Genomic DNA, 20,196 nt, shown 5'->3' on the forward strand with positions numbered 1-20,196 from the left:
ATGCTGAATGGATTTTTTTTTCTTTTTATTTTTTTGCATGTATAACTGATACACCAGACGCCTGAGTAAATACATCTATGTATGAGTCACACACCAGTGGGTAGTTATGAATAATTTAAAGCACCGTACTAGCTATCGCTTTTTTTTTTTTTTTTTTTTTTCTTATCAAACAATGAAAATAGTAATAATATATTGTTTATAGTTGGATTAAATTTAAATATTTAAATAAAATTGGATAAAAAAACGTATCAGACAATGTGAGTTTAATTGGTGGGTGATAGCGACTCTGTGTAAGCCAAAACACTCGTAACCATAAAGTGTCTTGCAGGGGGGGGGGTCACAGTTGGCCAATTACTTCTGCAACTAAACTTCCTAGGGTATTCCACTAATTTTACTGCCCATACTGTACCAACAGTTTGTTTAGCTTTTTTATTTTTATTAAAACTTTTTTCAATTTTTTAGAACCAATTTACTTGATAATTATTGTCTTTATTATTATGTTATATCAATAAAATGAAAAATAAAAAATAAAAATGAGTTTTTTGGCTCAATTTTCGATTTTTTAGTGAAGAAGCCTGACAAAAGTTATTTTATTTAGATTCTTATTTCAATGTCCAACGGTGAAAATACGATATTGGTAGTTAGATGGGAATACGCAAAGGGCGGAAGTTTAATCACCCCGTAATTACCCAACAGACGATCGAATTGTGACCCTTTATAAACACATGACGTTACGCGGCAAGTACATGCATGAGTATGAACATGAGCATGAGCATGAGAAGCCAGTGTTTCTCTCTGAGTATCAGTGTTAACTGATATCTATTCAACAGCGAAACAATATTACGCAACACTATCCAATCTCAATAGAAGGATCCACTACAGCATAATACTCATATGTTCTTATATGTATATTGTAAACTGCAGGTGTACTCTCTACTTAGCGAGTATAACTATTTACTATTAACTATAATGAGAGTTTATATCCTAAATGGAGGGATGTAGGAGTGTCAGGGTATTACAAGAATACATTGACCCCTGTGTGTGTGTGTGTGTGTGTGTGTGTGTCGATTAAATAATGAGAGTTACGACCCCTGAGAGCTTGTAAGATGTGGAAGAAAACCAATCCTTTTGATCCTTTTGTTCTTATGTTTTCTTTATTTTTTTCTATATCTGATTTACACCTATTAACTATTCTACGCTAAAAGCTTTCTTTTGTAGAATAAAGTATTAAGATTTTTTTTTTTACGGTGACTGTTGTTAGTTAAGCAACAGCTCATTAATTATTAAATCATGGTAATTGACAATAATTATTTCAGTTTCATTCTCTCAAATAATTGTTATTCTAATTTTTATAATAGATAAATTTGTGTTAATTCCTTTAGTTATATTATATATATATATATATATATATATATATATATATATATATATATATATATATATATATATATATATTTTTTTTTTTTTCATTTTCCAGACAACTATCGATTGTTGAAAGCAGACTGGACGATGGTGCCATCTGTGAGAGGGTTGCTCAGGTTCCAGTTCTAATAATAATTTGCAGAGTGAGTTAAAGACGTTTGAGAATAAAATAATCAAGAGGGTTTGTTTACTGTCCAATAATGCCGCATTATTTGTCATTGTGGTGATTTCTCCAGTGCACTGTTTATTTCTGGATACTTAACATTGTTAATCATCTATACCAACAAGGTAATACTCATTCACCTATTTTTAATTTTTATCTCAACACTCGCATGGTGAAAGTCTTTCTTTTTGTTTTCTCCTCATCGCTCAAGGTTACTATTATTTTAAATCATTACATTGATTGTTAATACATATATATTTTATTTATTAAATTCATTCATCAATTTTAATTAAATAGTCTAATTTAGTCGTTTAATAATATTTTTCTACGTACGTGGTAAAACAAAGTTCTGTTTTACCATATGATAATTTGATATTTTTATCTATGAGTAATATATTTTATTTTTAAATTAATTTTCATCAGAGTTGTTCGTAATAATAGAAAGTAAAAAAAAAAAAATATGTAAAATTTGCAAATGATTATAGTTAAATATCATGTCAAAATCCAATTGCAAGTTATGAAGGAGCTGATAGCTTAAGCTCTTGCACATGACCGTGTGGCCTAATGGATAAGGCGTCGGACTTCGGATCCGAAGATTGCAGGTTCGAGTCCTGTCACGGTCGAACTTTGTTTTTTATATTTTATTTTTATTTTTAGATCAGGAACTATTTTTAAAAATTCAAATTGACTTTTTTTATTTTGAATTAATTACAATCACGACAACAAAAGTAAATAATTAATTATCTTTGATTGTTTCGTAACTAACTTTGGAGTGATATAACATCTATAAGATAAAATAGAGTATCATTTTATTTATTTTCACCATAAAGCATTGGAAAATTTTCTATTTTCTATTAAGAATGACTAAAAAAAAGTTATTCTGAGAATAAAAAGCCCTGGTATATAATTTTCGCAATTTGTTCCACCTGGACTGTATTCCCTTTATTCGGACAATTGAGGTGAAATTTTTTATGTTATTCCCCTAGTAGTTTATTTGCAGTGCATATAAACAACTTTAGTATTGCATATACGAACAAAACTAAACGTTCATTTAACATAGTGAACAATGTCGAGAGTAGATGTTCTTACTCTATACATATATATATATATATATATATATATATATATATATATATATATATATATATATATATATATATATATATATATATATATATTTAAAAAAATATTTAACAATACGTATGTAGACATTGAATTGATGGATACAACTTGTTACAACTTACAACGTATATAATAACATTGATACCCGCAGCAACCCCGCAACCCCGCAACCACGCAATTCGCAACTCGCAGGGTAAGTCGATAATGCAGCTAGCAACAGCTTTAATTTATTCGATGCTTATAACATCATCATCCCCTCTTAGAGTATACGACCACTGCACCCTTCTTTTTTTCCTTTTTTTAAATAATATCTACAGTATACTGAGAACAGTTTAGAATAACACGCACGTGGTTTGCGGTTTACTTTCTAACGTAATACTATACCTTGCATTGGATACTTTGAACTTGGACTGGCCGTAATACAGAATATGAATAAATCAAAAGACTTGCTAGCCCCCTTTGGCGCCACACGCATCACAATACTCAAGACAGTTAAGTGTCATAAATCACCCTTTACGCATCCTCAAACCATATCAATTATTTATATAAATATCAATGACAGACACAAATTTTAAATCTAATTAAACATACGAAACATTTTTAAATATACGTCAAAAATTTTATCGAAATAAAAAAAAAAAAAAATATATATATATATATATATATATATATATATATATATATATATATATATATACAACTACTATACAGTCCACCGCTCTACCAAGACAACTGATCTATTGAAGGCCACCAAGTACCAATCAAATTGATAGTTTTTATAAGCGGTTTCACGGTAATCCCACTGTTTAAAATTCATTTCGCGTTTTATTCCATATTCCACTCTACTGACATCAACTGTAAGAAATATTTTATTTAAATAAGTCACATCACCAGCAAACTAATAAATTTTTCAGTTTCTTCATAAATATGTTATCAGATTATCACTAATGCATAAAGCCTAAAGAGCCTGAATAGTTTTAGTATATATGAAAATAATTAATCAATTAATTAATCCAATAAAATTATTAATGGGGGGGGGGAATGAGAGCCACTGAAAGTACGTCAGAGCCTGGTGGGTTGCGGTATATAAACTATATAGCAGTTAATCAGTATACTGTCACATCAAACTGTGTCTTGATTTATATCATAAATTTAAGTTGGTTAAATTCAATCAATAAGTATGTCATGTGTCAACAGACTGTTTTTATTATAACTTATAACAATAATAACAACGGTTTAATTTTAATTTAATTTTAACTTATTTTAAAGTAGTTTTAGGCATTTAAATTTAACAATAAATCTATTTGATACCGGTATATAATAAGGCTTATAGAACAGGAAATTAAAGAGGAATCATTTTAATTAGTAATTCAATTGGTAAAACTCAATTTCCGGGTATTTTGTTCCCTTTCAATTTCAATAAACGGTACTACTATAATTATTACTATTACATGGATAGTAATTACTACATCACTTAATTGTTTTCACATTGTAATTTCATAAAATAATAAACCGAAAGATTAGTATATTATAATATTAAATATATGTGGATGAGGAGATTGTACTGTCTGATGTTAATACCATTACATCACCTCTACCTGATCTATGAATGTATTATACATCTCAACTAACTTATCACTGTTCTATTGATACACTATGTTGTCAACGACACAGTACAGCTTTCGGTACGCTAAATGACACTTATTCCTATTAGATAATATAAATACTCCTATATACTCCTACACTCCTCTTGTGTCTATTGTCATAAAATTCGCGCCCTCTTTCCTTTGTAGTATACTATATACAGAAAATTTTTATTTTTATTTTTATTAACTTTCTTCGGTTTAAACTTTCTGCAAATTTTCGTTTTTTTTTCTTTTTTATCTTTTTGTTGTCGTTTATTTATAAATTTTTAACCAGGACCACATTTATAATAGCATCTAATTATAATATGTTTAAATAATAACGGGACTGTCAATGAAATTAATTTTTCAATTTTGGATTTTAAATTTAATACATATCAAAATATATATATATATATTAGCAGCACTTGGTGCCTATTGAGAAAAACCGAGGTCATTAGTAACGTGAAATCAATATTTGTATATTTAAACATTATTGATATTAGGACACACGAATTACTATTGATATGTCACCACACACCAAGGTCATTTTAATAATTTTTCTGCGACATTTATTCATGTGAAAACAACATTGAATTTTTTTACTATCCTATATGTTTTATTTTTAAATTCTATTTTTGAATGGGTGTGTACTGATCTGACCACTTGCTCTTTGGGTCGAACACACCCTCCAAATATACATTAAATTCGCGTGATATACCGTAACAAAATCCTCAGAAAAAAGTTTATTCATTATCTATTATATCAACACAAGAATCGTAAGATACGTCAAGGATTTTGGGCGAGTCTTTTTGTTATTATGTTTTTTTCTCTCCATTTATACTTTATGCTTGTTGAAAGTGTTGACAGTGTTATTGGATTTTCATTTAACGTCTATTTACAAATTTAATCCTTTTTACTTTTTCACAACAATTTTTAATACTCTTGAATAATAAAAATATTTATATATCTTTAAATTTAAGCGACTAAATCGACAGTAATTGCTTAAACTCATTAAAAAAATGTAGTTGGTATTGAGCTTTAGCATATTTCGCGATTCCCAGAGATTATTTTCGTCGGAGCTCTTTAATTTTAGAATCTTATGAATCTTGATATCTTGCGCTTACAGTGCAAGATATACTTTTATAGGAATATATTATTAATATTATAATTATACATATATCACAATAAACTATTTAATTCGTTAATTTTTTTTTTTTTTTTTTTTATCAACATTAGAATCATTTAAAGTGAAATATCTCATTGATATAAAATTATTTTTGCTTTTCTGCAGTATGACGTCATATAGAGCGCCACGTGTTGTTAGTTAGATATAATGCATAATATATATTGGTAACAAGCCCTTTATACATATATTAATCTACAATAGAGCAAAATTTCCAGCTCGATGCTCAGCATTCTCATGACGTCACGCTATCAATTTTCCTCTGCACACATTTTTATCTTTTCCTTTTCCCTCATCATCCGTGTCATTCGAAGTGACCTATTGTTTTTTTTTTTTTTTTTTTTTTTAATACCAAATTGATTGACATATATAGTTAAAAAAAAAAAAAAAAAAAAAAAAAAACCTTTACCATACAATATAAAAGTTATTAACTTTTAATTAAAAATTTTTTAAGTGTAACAAAATGTGTTTTTAAACTGTTAATTCATTATAAAAGTCTTACATAAATAATAGGGGGCAAGTTTATTGCTCTTTTGGTATGTATAAGTATACATACAATATTCACAACAACAAATATCAAGGATCAAAACTCGTCGTTGGTCTAGATTTATTGTATGTATACATAGTTCAAAGTATCGAGTGTGCTGGGTTAAATGAATAACCGCATTATAGCATGTACAACCTTAACGATCTCTCTTTATGGATAAATCTATTCTATGCCGTCATGATTTGATACCCATATTTTTTAAATCTAAATACAGTAAAAGTTGTGTATATCTATTTTTTGGGCAGAGTTCAGAAAAAATTGAAATATTTTTAAGATATTCTTATGGTAATATGATAAATTATCAACTATTGTGCTACATTGCTTGGAATTTAATTAAAAAGATAAAGTTAGTGTCGAGTTTCTCAGCAAATATTAATTAAATGCCCTTGAATAATAATTATTGTTACGCATGTTGCCTGTTAACAATTGGTATTAATAATTAAATGATTAATGAAATGGTAATGACACATGTGAAATATATTTAAGATTATTATTATTATTACTGTGAATAATTTAATAAACAACATTTAAACTCGTTAATAATCGTAGAAGCATAATATTAATGATCCCATGCAGTGTGTAGAGTAAAGAGCCTAGACCAAAAAGTCTCATATAGATAATGCTTTGCATACTTATTATACGTTTAGTTAAATATATTTTATATAAGATATATGTGTAATATATGTGTATAAGGTATGGTAAACTAAACCACGTGCCACAGATAGAAGAGAATCACTGAGAATGACATATTCCGGTATACGTGATTAAAATTATTACGTGCTTAACTATTTATTTATTTTATTAATCTAACATTTATTTTTTCTTTTCAAGTTATAAAAATAATTATCGAGTGATTATTGTTCGCTATTACACGATCAACAACAGAGAAATTTTGTGATAGCTTAAGTTAAATGATCCGTTATGAAGACCATTTTATCGTCGAGTTTCAGGAAAATCGGTGGAAATTGAGCATGAGGCTATTCTACTCTATCATTCTTCTTTCAAGTAGTCACATTTTTTTTTTTAATAATCAAATAAAAAATAAATTACTCATTTCTTTTTATTCCAATTGATTCTTTGAAATTAATATCTTTTATTTTTTGATAAATTTTGACATTTTCGTCAACGTTCTATGTAGGTGAATTCTATATAAATAGTTGTAGTCCACAGAGTTGGGTGTATCCTTTTTTTTTTTTTTTTTTTTTTTTTTTATTTTTTTCATGTTCTGTAGCTGGTACTAACACGTTATGTTGTAGTTATAAATATATGTACATTGTATACTCTGAAGTCATATAAGTAGTAGGTTGTATCTATGTTCTATATGTAAAATAATGCACGAAGACGACGACGACGACGACGATGATGATGATGACGATGACTACAACTACAACTACGACGACGACGACGACGACGACGACGACGACGACGACGCAGACGCGACAGCAAAAGCCCTCGCTTACCAGCAGCCCACAGTCTGGCGTCGCTGGTCGACGTAAGCGGAACAAACCGGCATTAGCTTTAAATAATAGATTCACGGGGGTGACCTCGTTCTCGACCCTCCAATTGTCACTCTGACTTAATCCTGACACCTGTTCTCACTTTAGTGTCATTTAGAGCCTCAACTGTTAATTTATTATTTTTATAAAATAAAATAATATAATATAATAAAGTTATTGGTTATTGTTATTAAGTGACAACTTGAGTACATAAATATTTATTTTTTTTTTTATTTTATTCAATATTTATTGAGTGTGATTGAAAAAATTTTTAATTAATTTAATTTCAAATGAATAAAATAAAATAATTAATAATCAAGGACCGGAAACCTTTGTGAAAAGAATTGAAATAAGTCGGGACATGGCGCCGTTTCCTGCAGCAGTTCCAGTGCCGTACCAGGTCGTTGATTCCACCACGTGAATAATTATTTATCATTATTATTATATCAGATTGGAAATAATGATGACTGATGACTCAATGATGAGACGGCTCTTGCCTAATATATTATTACTTCTTCTTCTTCTTCTTCTTCTTCTTCTTCTTTGAGTTTTCGTTTTTTTTTGTGATTTAGTTTGTGGTAATAATGGAGACCCAGGAATATTTTATCAATAACTATCGTAATAATAACAATACCAATAATTATCATTACTTATTAATTATATAGTACATTATTGTTTTTAATAAAAAATAGTGAAGTTTAAAGTGATAATAATAATACTAGATAGTTTGTCTGTGAAAAATGGTTGCGTTTTTATAACAATTAAATGGAAAATTTGAATCCTGTTAAAAATGTGAGTTTTATAAAAAATCTTTTTAATAATTGTTTTAAATTATTAATCAACTATAAAAAGAATGATATTAATTAATAGTAAAACCTAGTGAGTCTGATGTCTCACCTGGACAAATTCCAGCTCGGTCGGTCGGTTGATCGGTCACATTACCAATTAACGATGAAAATTCCCCAAAGTTGTTGTGTGAGCACCCAGCTGCCGCCTGCAACCCGTAAAATCGATTCTAGATTCGAAAACTATAAAAAAAAAAAAAAAAATAAATAATTTGATATTTTTTTTTTTTTTTTTTTTTTTTTTTTTTTAAATTTAATAACAGATAAACGTATGAAAGACAATTCAAATGGCTTATGAGATTAAAATAACAAATAATTGGCTAATATTCGCTGTTGCTATAAAATTAGAGAAAAGTTAAATAATAAATAAAGTAATAATTACAAACAATGAAAGTGGGTATCAAAGTGAAATATTAAACGGTACGACATAAGATATAGGATATAGGATATGGTATATGAAATGTGAGAGCTTGTATCCTTATTATGAATCAAGATCCAAAATAATAACACAACATACCACTCTATCCATCCTTTAAAATGATTAATTAGATTACAATATTATTATGATTATGATGAGTAATAGCACTCGAGATTGTTATCTTGAGACTAAAAATATGATTATAGGTGATATATTTGTCCGTAAGTAGGTGGATTCATTGAGAATTAATTACAGTAGTGGCTATAGTGGTTATATGTTACAAAGGAGAATGAAAAATAAAAATAGGCCCGCGTGGAGTTTAACGATCAAGTAGTAAAAGCATTCGCTTGGCCAGACAGCTTGGCGTCCAATCATTTCACTTAACTCTATCTATTATATGCACATATACTCTTTTACTTTATTTTTTTTTTTTTTTTTTTATTTCTATCAATATTGCACCAACTCTAACCCACAGTCCTTTTATCAATATATCAATATTTATTTTATTTTATCTCATTATTATTATAAAAATAAAAATTAGTCAGTTAACTTTGAAGACAGTTTAATTATTTACTGTCAATTATAATGCAGCTCATTAAATTTTTTAAACTTGATAATTGTAATTAATGGGGATTATCATTTTAAATTAAAATTTGATACTTGAAAGGGGAAATAAAATAAAAAAAAAAAAAAAAACAGGAAAAAGAATAGAGAAGATAAAAAAAAAAAGCGCAACGTGTCACGTAGTCCTATCATCTTAAGGTCATAAGTATGCGGAACGTGATTAAGATGAAAGTGAAAAAAAATGATAGTTAGTATTCAGACTGTTCCAAAGATATATCTTTGGTGGTTTTATCAAGACAGTAAACCAGCTGTGAAACGTATCGGCTAGGTAATAGAAATTTTATAATACATTATGTTTATGGGTTTGACAAATGATAAAACGCTAAATTATTGGATTTAACTGTATAGATAGTCTATAATACTTGTATTGTAACTGGTTTTATTATAAAATATAGTCATCTAAAGGTAGTGGGAGTGGGTTACTTGAGGAGTTTTGAGGGGTTAAAGGGGTGTAGCGATGGACGCGCGCGAAAAGTACGCTCAGCGCTCAAAGCTCGACTACGCTCGACGGTCGATACTCGACTTGCAGCACATGAGCCAAATGTAACCTCTATTATTGCTTGTAATATAAGGTACTTTTTAATTTTTAAGTATCCTCCTATCCTTTTTTTTTTATTTATTATTTTATTATCAGTCAACCACTTTGACAATTAAATTTATGTTTCATTTTATCAATTAAACATATTTAATATTCAACAAAAAAAAAAAAAAAAAAAAAAACAATAAACAACCAAAGAAAAGTAATAATAATAGTTGTTGCTAAATGTAACTAAAATCGATGATTTAGTTGTAAAACTATGGAGAGTGGATTTATAAACTTATTAACTATATGCTGACAGTATAGAGATAAAGAGGGTCAGGTCAGCCACCCTATTTTCCTTTTATTCGATTTATAAAACAACAAAAAAACTTGTTTAATTATTTTATTTTTACCACACTTATTTTAACAATTTCTTCAATAATAATAATAATAATAATAATAATAATAATAATAATAATAATAATAATAATAATAATATCAATTAATCAATTAGAATGATTATTAGTATTTAACAATTAATAATGGTTTGTTAATTGCTCTGCAAATTTAAGAACGCGTCAATTCAAGTCAAGTGCAGTTTAAAGGGTTGAAAAGAAATAAAATGAGAGAGAGAGAGAGAGAGAGAGAGAGAGAGAGAGAGAGAGAGAGAGAGAGAGAGAGAGAGAGAGAGAGAGAGAGAGAGAGAGAGAGAGAGAGAGAGAGAGAGAGAGAGAGAGAGACTTGAACAAATGATTTTTAAATGCATCTTTAAAGTCTAACGGTTACTATTATTATTATTATTATTATTATTATTATTATTATTATTATTATTATTATTATTATTATTATTATTATTAGTGAATTAAAAAGGTAATCTTGTAATAGAATGATAAAAAGAAAAGAGACAAATGTTGACAATAAACGACAACATAGTATTGATTGTCATATGGTATTTTTCAACGACCCTGACGTGTCACAATGAGGGTCAAGTTGTTACTAATCATCGATCTAAATAAATGTTTAATTGTGCTTAGTTTAATAAATATTACAATTTACAATACCGATTTTAAAATCAAAATGATATCAAATTGATTAAGTTGAGATTTATATAATATAATAACAGAATGTCAAGTAGATTTATATTTTATTATATAGGGATTAATTGTGTAAGTGATTCGAGTGGAGATTTGTATGGTATAGTTAAATAATTAGTAGACGAATCCGTATAAATTGGTTACCTGATGCATTTATTTTATTTTATTTTATTTTTTTTTTTTTTTTTTTTTTTTTATTAGGGTCACAACCCCTCGTTTACGTTTTACCTTTATTTGTAATTTTTATTTTATAAATTGTTTTCAAATTCGAAAAATTAAATTTTATTTTAAGTAACATTATATTTTTAAACTTATTACAGATATTGAGATAAGAAAATAAACAGAATGGGCTCTTGTGGGGTGTATTTTTCTCAACTCCGAGCGATGCTCAGAAGGAATTTACTGCTCAAGAAACGGGAAAAACGAAAGACTATTGCCGTAAGTAAATACCTTAATGGTATTATTATTATTATTTATAATAATTACTGTTAATAAAATTTTAATTTAATTATTAAATAAATAAATTGAGTAAGAATTATTTCGTTTTTTATCAGGCTTTAAGTCTATTAAAGTGAATAGAAAGTTAATAAAATATAAAAATGTGTGTATTAAAAAGTAAAGTAGACGTAACAATACGTATATTATGTCAACAGATCTGTTTAAACTTTAAACCAACAAATCCTTTCTCTCATGTCTTTATTAAGCTTACATAAAAGTTTTATTATCTAGCAAGACACACACGTGATTATTAGCTAGTATATATATATATATATATATATATATATATATATATATATATATATATATATATATATATATATATATATATATATATATATATATATATATATATATATATATATATATATATATATATATATATATATATTAACAATCTCCCATTGAGTAATCGATTTATTTTATTGTTATTATTCTGGAATTTATTAGATTTAAAGATAGTTTGTTAAGCAAAAGGAAGAAAAAAAAAAAAAAAAAAAAGATTCGATGAGTGGCCATGGCTGCAGCCACCAGGATATTGTGCCAAGATATACGTTACACAATGCCAATTTGTTAGATATCTTAAATATTTTTGGTGCCAATTAGGCCAAGGGTCAAATTTTATTTTTTAAAAATAATAATGAAAAAAATTTTAATTGTAATTATTTTTTTCTAGAGTTTCTTTGTTTATTATCGCGAGTTTTAAAAATAGAAGGATCAATAGTATTATAAGGAGCATCTTTAAATATTGTAGCAGAAATAGTTTCAGTGGTTTGTTTTTCTCTTTCTCCTTTTTCTTTTCTTTCTTTACTGGTGGGTAATAAATGAGGTCCAACTAAATAGTAGGTTTGTTCAACCCACGTAGGTAGATCGAGTCCAGCCGCGCAGTATTGCCAAAGAGGTAATCCCAAGTGTACCAACATCATTCTAAAGTACTTGATAAAAGTGTCCGATAGATGATACCAGTTTCCACCGGCATTGTCATCGTTATAGAGCCAAATACCGGGTTCTCCATCCCAATCTGGTCTAATGTGATAAACCAAAAATATTTTAGCTATTCCACCACATTGATCTATTTCAAAGAGTTTGCATTGGCCACCCAATGACGGGATCTCACTTTCATCTTGTGATTTTAATTCAATTTCAGTCTGCTGGTGTTGCTCTTTGCTTCCGATAAATCTTTTCAATCCAACAAATTCATTTATTGTCATTCTTCCGACAGGAAACTCTTCACCTATAGTTATTATAAGAATTTTTTATTTTAAATTAATTTTTATAAGAATTTTTATTTAATTAATTAATTACCAGCAATATCGAGGCTCCAATTGAGTGAAAATCCATCAGTTGAAGCGTAAAAACGTTTTAAATCATCTGGTAATAAACAGCAGTGTCTTTGTTCCCAACTGGAAATGGCACTTCTCTCGCAAGCACTTCGTCTTTCAACTTTAACATTTTTAACACATGGACTTGCTTCAAGTAATTTAACAACCCCGAGTGTTAGATTTTCGTAAAATGAATCTTCTGTTACAATATCGACAAAAAATGACATTTTAATAAATCTCTGCTACTAACCAAATATCGTTGTTGTTGTTGTTATTGTTGTTGTTGATCTTCATAGCAACGCCCAAGGCTATATAAACTCTACAATTTGTACAACTTGTATTATATAATATATATATATATATATATATATATATATATATATATATATATATATATATATATATATTAATAAAGGTTTATTTATTACAGGAAGTATTTTTACCTTTGTACATCTTGGGTAATCTAATAGTATTAAAAGTGTTGATACCAAATCCAAATTATCCAGCAATGTCTGCACAACGGCAAGACGGCAATATATTTGAGTTTTTGAATGGCTACAAGAACAATACCATTGCCGTTGTTCCAAATTCCACTGAAACTCTTGTAAGTTTAATTTATTTTATTAAATATTATTATAAATACCACACAACTCAAGAATTTTTTTGTAAAAAGTACCAAATGCTTTTGGGGGATTTAGAAAGACACTACAGAAGGTTTTTCAATCACCTCTTGGGCAAAGATTCAGTACTTGGTACTTTTGATGCGACCGCTGCTTTTACTAGCTATTTTTTTTTTTTTTTTTTTTTCTCTCCTATACATCAAGAAGAGCTACTCTTTTTTCATAATATTGATCTATATATATATATATATATAATGTATACCTTTATATAAGCATATAGATCGGCTTTGATGGCTCAACTTGTTAAAAACTCGATATAGATATAGTTTGTCATTAAACTTTTAAGCTCTCTATAAAATATGACAATGTCCATACAACTCACATATTCATTTTGTTGTAAATTTTTTTTTTTTTGTTTATGTTATGTAGAATTTTCTGACTGCAATGAACAATTTGTGGTTATCAATGTGGGAGTACCCGGGTAAGCTGCCGTTAAATTTCATGGTATTTGAAACGACTGGGGATTTGCAGGCGGCCTATTGGCGTGAACCCCACAGCGTACCTCTGGCTGTTATCTTTGAGGATCCACAACCGATAACCAACAGTCTCTTGTGAGTTGTATTTTATAAAATATTTAGCAGAATTAAAAATAATCATAATAAATTATATTATTACAGGTATGAAATTAGAACAAATCCGTCATTTTATGCAACTCCGTCGCCAAAAGAATTTTATTCTTCAGCTGTAACTTGTCGTAAAGATACAAGCCACTGGGTTGGTGGTTTACTTTCAATAGAAACGGGAGGATCATGCCCAATAAATAATTATTTTCATTCGGGTTTTATGGCTCTTCAAATGCTGATGGATATTACTAAAATCAGAATAGATACTGGTAATACAGATGTTACATTACCTGATATTAAATTTAAAATGTTTCCTAAAGAGGCATATACAGCCCACTGGATGTTAGCCTTCAGAGTTGTGATACCATTGTACATGATACTAGCCCTCTCTCAATTTATAACATATCTTCTTATTTTAATAGTCGGAGAAAAGGAGAAAAAAATAAAAGAGGGAATGAAGATAATGGGTCTAAAGGATTCAATATTTTGGATGTCATGGTTTTTAATATATGCAATATTTGTATTAATATTATCAGCTGTTGCTGTAATATTAATATTTACACTCCAAATGTTTCAACATACCCACTTTTTACCAATATTTTTACTAGTTGTACTTTACAGTTTTTCTGTTATTATGTTTTCATTTATGATTACACCATTTTTTGATCAATCACGAACAGCCGGAGTTTTGGGTAATTTTGCAGTAACAATGTTAAGTTTTATGTACTTTATTCAAGTATTTGTTGATGATCCAACATCAATATCATTTTGGGTAGTATCTTTATTAAGTCCTGCGTGTGCTGCACTTGCAATGGATAAAGCATTGGTATTTGATTTAAAAGGCGAGGGTGTTAATTTTGATAATTTATGGGCAGGACCAGGTATACCATTTGGAGGTAAATAATAATTTTTAATTTTTAATTTATTATAAATTTTATTATTATTAATATTAATAGATTTTTTTTTTTTTTTTTTAAATAATATATTACAGGAAGTCTTATTATGATTACTTTGGATATTGTTCTTTATGGTTTATTGGCTTATTATCTTGATTCAGTTGTTCCCAGTGAATATGGAACTAAAAGACCGGCTTGGTTTTGCTTTACACCTGGATTTTGGTGTAAAAAAAAAGTTCAACGAATAGCATCGTCTAACGGTGAATCAAATTCATTTATACCAGAAGAAGAAGCAAGCCGAGATGTCGAGCCAGTTGTCCGTGAGATGAAGGGCCGTGAGGCAATACGTATTGTTGATTTGTATAAATCTTATCAAAAGTGCCGTAAACCAGAAGTTAAAGCCGTTAACGGTATTAATTTAACAATATATGAAGGACAAATCACTGCAATACTCGGTCACAATGGAGCCGGTAAAACAACTTTATTTAATATTCTTACGGGTTTAACAGCTCCCACTGCCGGTACAGCATTAATATTTGGATATGACGTTAGAGATTCAAATGATATGCAAATAATACGGAGTATGACTGGAGTTTGTCCTCAACATGATATATTATTTGATTTATTAACTCCACGTGAACATTTAGAATTTTTTGCTGCTGTACGTGGTATTCCTAATTCAATGATTGAACTTGAAGTTAAAAAAACACTTAAAGATATTGATTTAACTGAAAAAGCTGATACTTTTGCTAAATATTTAAGTGGAGGACAAAAAAGAAAATTATCTGTTGGAATAGCTATTATAGGTGATCCTAAAATAATTATTTTGGATGAACCAACAGCCGGTGTTGATCCTTATTCACGTCGACAAATGTGGTCATTTCTTCAATCACGTCGTCATGGTAAAGTTATTTTACTTACTACTCACTTTATGGATGAAGCTGATATTTTAGCTGATCGTAAAGCTGTTATAAGTAAAGGTAAATTACGTTGCTGTGGTAGCTCATTATTTTTAAAAAATAAATTTGGAATTGGTTATCATTTAACCCTAGTATTGGAAGGTAATAATCGTGTTAATGCTATAACACGTCTTGTAACTAGTCATGTTGCTAAAGCTGAAAAAGCTCGTCGACATGGCCGTGAATTAAGTTTTATACTTCCTCATAATTCTGTTGAAAATTTTGCTCCACTGTTTACGGCTATTGAAAATGAAATAAAAACAAGAACTGGTCGATTAGGTATAAGCAGTTATGGTGTATCAATGACTACTCTGGAGGAGGTATTTTTGCATCTTGAAAAAGACGAAGAGACCGAATGTACGATGGACAATCTTTCTAAAAAGATGGTGCGTAATCGTGCACTCAGTCGATCTCTGTCACTTCAATCCAAGAGTACATCTTATCAGAGTTTACAAAATGAGGGAGCTACTGTGGGACAACAAGGTGATGGTCAATTTAAAAGTACAAATGAATTGCCAGTTGATGGAGTTGTTCATCATCATCATCATCATAATCAGCAACAGCAGCAGCAGCAGCAACAGCAGCAGCAGCAGCAGCAGCAACAACAACAACAACAACAACAACAACAACAACAACAACAACAACAACAACAACAACAACAACAACAACAACAACAACAACAACAACAACAACATCATCATCATCATCATCATCATCATCATCATCATCATCATCATCATAATACTGATAAAACAAATCTACCTGCAGCACCACTGGGTCTTGGTTTAGATCCTGTTAAAATACGGCCTAATTTTTTTCAAACTCTCTATGCAATGTTGAGATTACGGGTACTCAGATTAACTCGAAATCTTCAATTACTTTATTTTACAATTGTTGCTCCATTAGCACTAGTTGTATTGGGATTATATATAAACAGTATACAAATAATCAGTATTAAAATGGATTCACTTGAATTAAATACAAGTAAGTTAATATTATAAAATATAAAATAATAATTTTTTTTTTTTTTCCATTATATTTTTATTTTTTATTTTACAGGTACTTACAAACAACTTACCAAAATACTTTACACAAATCATACGGATCGAGATTTATTACCACTGATAAATCAAATTAGACACCATGTACCTTTTTTAGATGAGTATAATGGTAATTTAACAGATTTATTGGGTATTGCACCGCATATGGCTGTTGTCGATATAAATGATTTTAACAGACGTCAAATAAATCTTACCCTTACTTACAATGATACTATGCAACATTCAATACCTATTTTTATGAATATTTTATCAAATTCATACTACAGGTAATAATTATCAATTATTATTGTCATGATATAAATGATTAATTATTTATAATAATTTCAGATATTTATCTGGTAAAGACAATCCAACGCCAATTAAAATTAAAACTCATCCATTCCAACAGACATCTCAACCTCAAGAGTTTAATATAGGTATTGCAAGCTCAACTTTATTCATTGGAATGAGTTTAGTTTTGGTACCAATAACTCTAGTAGTTGATATGGTATATGACCGTGAGGTAAATTAAATAATTATAAAAATATATTGAAATTTTTTTTTATTTTTTATTTTTTATTTTACAGATAAAAACTAAAAATCAGCTAAGAGTTAATGGCTTGTCCTTCTTTATGTATTTTTTGAGCTACTTTATTGTACTAATAGCTCTGATGATTGTAATTTGTCTGTGTATACTTGGAATAATATTTATATTTAACGTACCATCCCTTCAAGAAATTCCAGCTCTGGTGACTCTTGGTAGTCTGATATTTCTTTACTGTCCATCATCAATATTATTTTCGACCTGTTTAAGTTATATATTTGATAAAATGGACTCGGCTCAAAGTTTTCTACCAAATATTGTTACATTTTTTGGATTAATTCCATTTATTTTGGTAATGGTATTAGATATGTTGGATGTTGGTGGAACAGCAGCATTTGCACTTCATGTTGTATTTTCATTATTAAATGCAACATATTTACCTTACGCATCAGTATATTATTTGGATCGTGTACATTTGATGTGCTCAATAAATGCAGCCTGTCATCATTTAACGATGTTTGATTATTTGACTACTGAAATAATAGTAATGGCTGTAGGGGCTCTTTTACATATTCCTGTTTGGTTTTTTGTATTAATGATTCTTGATATTAAAAAAACAGGTGGTAAAATGAGCGATGTATTTAAATATTTTGGACGTAATGGAGGAGCTATTGGTGAAGAAATAATGGAAAATACAGATGTTGGTGATCATGAAGATAGTGATGTTAAAAATGAACGACAAAGGATATTTAATGTTGTTAATTCATCATCTGTTCAAGAGCCACCTGTGGTATTGGTTCAAAATTTACGTAAAGAATACCGTCAACGTGAAGCAACATCATGTGGTTGTTGTAATAAACGTGAAGAGCAAGTATCAAAGCCACTTAAAAAAATATCTATACGTAATTTGTCATTTGGAGTTGAACCGGGTGAAGTATTTGGACTTTTAGGTCACAATGGAGCTGGAAAAACTACAACTATGAAAATAATAACTGCTGAAGAGGCTGCTACACGTGGGCGAGTTCAAATAGCCGGTTTTAATATTAATTCACAATTGACAGATGCTTTCAGACAAATGGGATACTGCCCTCAACATGACGCTCAGTGGAAAAATATTACCGTCAGAGAGCATTTGGAGTGTTATGCAGCTATGCGCGGTGTACCATGGAGTGATATTGATAGAATTGTTGATTTATATTTATCTGGACTTCAAATTTATGATCACGCGGATAAACAAACACAAGAGTGTTCAGGTGGTACCAGAAGAAAATTAAGTTACGCAATGGCAATGGTTGGAGCTCCAAAGGTTGTACTTATGGATGAACCTAGTACAGGAATGGATCCAAGATCCAAAAGATTTTTATGGGATACTATTTTAGCTAGTTTTCAGGTATAAATTTTATTTATTTTATTTTATTTTATTTTATAAACTTGAATTTTTATTTTTTTTAGGGTGGTAGAGGTGCTATATTAACCACCCACTCAATGGAAGAAGCCGATGCGCTTTGTTCCCGGGTTGGTATTATGGTTAAAGGTGAACTCAGGTGTATAGGGTCAACTCAACACTTGAAAAATTTATACGGTGCGGGTTATACATTAGAAATGAAATTACTTGGCGGTGATTGTACACCAACGACGCCCTCCGGTGATCGTATCAGCGCGCTTAAAGAATTTGTCGCCGGTCTATTTCCTGATGCAACTCTTGAGGAGAGTTTCGCCGACAGACTGGTGTTTGCAGTGCCTCAGCACGCTGTTCAATCACTTGCTGATTGTTTTATGCAATTAGAAAAAGGTATTATTTTTATAAAAAAAATTAATAATAATTACAATTATTATTATTATTATTTATTACAGCCAAGTTAGAATTGGACATTGAGGAGTACAGTTTTAGTCAAACAACTTTAGAACAAGTATTTTTAAAATTTTCACACTACGATGAAATGAATAGCACAGAATGACCAGCCCCAAAATTAACTTAAATAAATTATTGTTATCAGTAATATTAATTAAAAACAACTCTAATAGAGATAAATCCATTCCAGTTAAAAGAAATCTTAAAACGAGTCCACGGGTAAGTTTTAAACATTAACAACAACAACAACAACAAAAATAAAGTTATAGGTCCAAAACTTTCGAGTAAAGTTTTTGATTATGCTAATTAACAAAAAAGTGGTGAGCTATAAGAGATTATGACAGTGAAATTATGAGAGTAAGGGACCATGAAGGAAGTGTGTTCTATCTATTAATTATGTATTTAATAAATCCGTTTGGTTTATTAGATTAAAAAAAAAAAAATCAAAGTGTAGTAAAAAAAAAATTAAAAAAAAAAAAAAAAACAAAAAACATTCCGAGCTTTAGACTATTTAATATAAGTGCTCTCTTTTATTTAAATAATCATAATAGCAATAGAGAATGGACTATTGATAAAACAATGATTGACAATTCGAATAGCTGGATTTTTTAAATTAATATCAAGTGCAAGGTGTGATGGTGACTGAGTGAATTTATTTTCCCAATTTCCCGTTTGCAACTCCTTTCTTTTTTATATATTTAAAGTAATAATATAAAAAAATAAAAAATAAAAAATAATAGCTGCTCGTGATTTCATATGTCTTGATGAACGTGTCGTATGTAA

General features: G+C 29.0%; 2 protein-coding genes and 1 non-coding gene across 6 annotated transcripts; 2 read left to right on the forward strand and 1 right to left on the reverse strand.

Moving 5' to 3' along the window:
* The first annotated feature begins 1,573 nt into the window (after window positions 1-1,573).
* Window positions 1,574-19,904, forward strand: LOC141526835 (cholesterol transporter ABCA5). Of its 4 annotated transcripts, XM_074241985.1 has the most exons (12): window positions 8,216-8,350; window positions 11,380-11,497; window positions 13,310-13,483; window positions 13,929-14,110; window positions 14,177-14,391; window positions 14,545-15,018; window positions 15,114-16,961; window positions 17,037-17,304; window positions 17,366-17,540; window positions 17,605-18,951; window positions 19,014-19,353; window positions 19,416-19,904. In XM_074241985.1, exons 2-12 carry the CDS (start codon window positions 11,405-11,407, stop codon window positions 19,517-19,519), a joined length of 5,220 nt encoding a protein of 1,739 aa, XP_074098086.1. In that variant the 5' UTR covers window positions 8,216-8,350; window positions 11,380-11,404; the 3' UTR covers window positions 19,520-19,904. The 4 variants fall into 4 exon arrangements, with proteins under 4 accessions (XP_074098078.1, XP_074098086.1, XP_074098069.1 ...); XM_074241977.1 differs by lacking the exon at window positions 8,216-8,350 and adding an exon at window positions 1,574-1,710 and having other exon boundaries at window positions 14,177-15,018; XM_074241968.1 differs by having other exon boundaries at window positions 14,177-15,018.
* Window positions 2,136-2,208, forward strand: Trnar-ucg (transfer RNA arginine (anticodon UCG)). Its single transcript has one exon. It is a non-coding gene; the product is annotated as a tRNA-Arg (tRNA).
* On the reverse strand, window positions 12,036-13,114 carry LOC141526894 (tubulin polyglutamylase complex subunit 2). Its single transcript, XM_074242032.1, has 2 exons — window positions 12,863-13,114; window positions 12,036-12,791 (listed from the first exon to the last, which is right to left on the reverse strand). The coding sequence occupies exons 1-2, from the start codon at window positions 13,104-13,106 to the stop codon at window positions 12,220-12,222; spliced, it is 816 nt and encodes a 271-aa protein (XP_074098133.1). The 5' UTR covers window positions 13,107-13,114; the 3' UTR covers window positions 12,036-12,219.
* Window positions 19,905-20,196: the final 292 nt, after the last annotated feature.

This window comes from Cotesia typhae, unplaced genomic scaffold (genome assembly GCF_013202065.1).
Source record: "Cotesia typhae breed Kobodo isofemale line unplaced genomic scaffold, CoteBio_Ctyphae contig_11, whole genome shotgun sequence".
Lineage (NCBI taxonomy): Eukaryota > Metazoa > Arthropoda > Insecta > Hymenoptera > Braconidae > Cotesia > Cotesia typhae.

What these genes read in the sequence shown, in the direction of transcription:
- LOC141526835 (XM_074241977.1), top strand. Translation starts at nt 11,405, where the DNA reads ATGGGCTCTTGTGGGGTGTATTTTTCTCAACTCCGAGCGATGCTCAGA. An exon ending in TTATCAAATTCATACTACAG is followed by an intron (nt 17,305 to 17,365) that starts GTAATAATTATC and finishes TAATAATTTCAG; the next exon opens with ATATTTATCTGGTAAAGACA. An exon ending in ATATGGTATATGACCGTGAG is followed by an intron (nt 17,541 to 17,604) that starts GTAAATTAAATA and finishes TTTATTTTACAG; the next exon opens with ATAAAAACTAAAAATCAGCT.
- LOC141526894 (XM_074242032.1), bottom strand. Translation starts at nt 13,106, where the DNA reads ATGTCATTTTTTGTCGATATTGTAACAGAAGATTCATTTTACGAAAAT. An exon ending in TTGGAGCCTCGATATTGCTG is followed by an intron (nt 12,792 to 12,862) that starts GTAATTAATTAA and finishes TAATAACTATAG; the next exon opens with GTGAAGAGTTTCCTGTCGGA.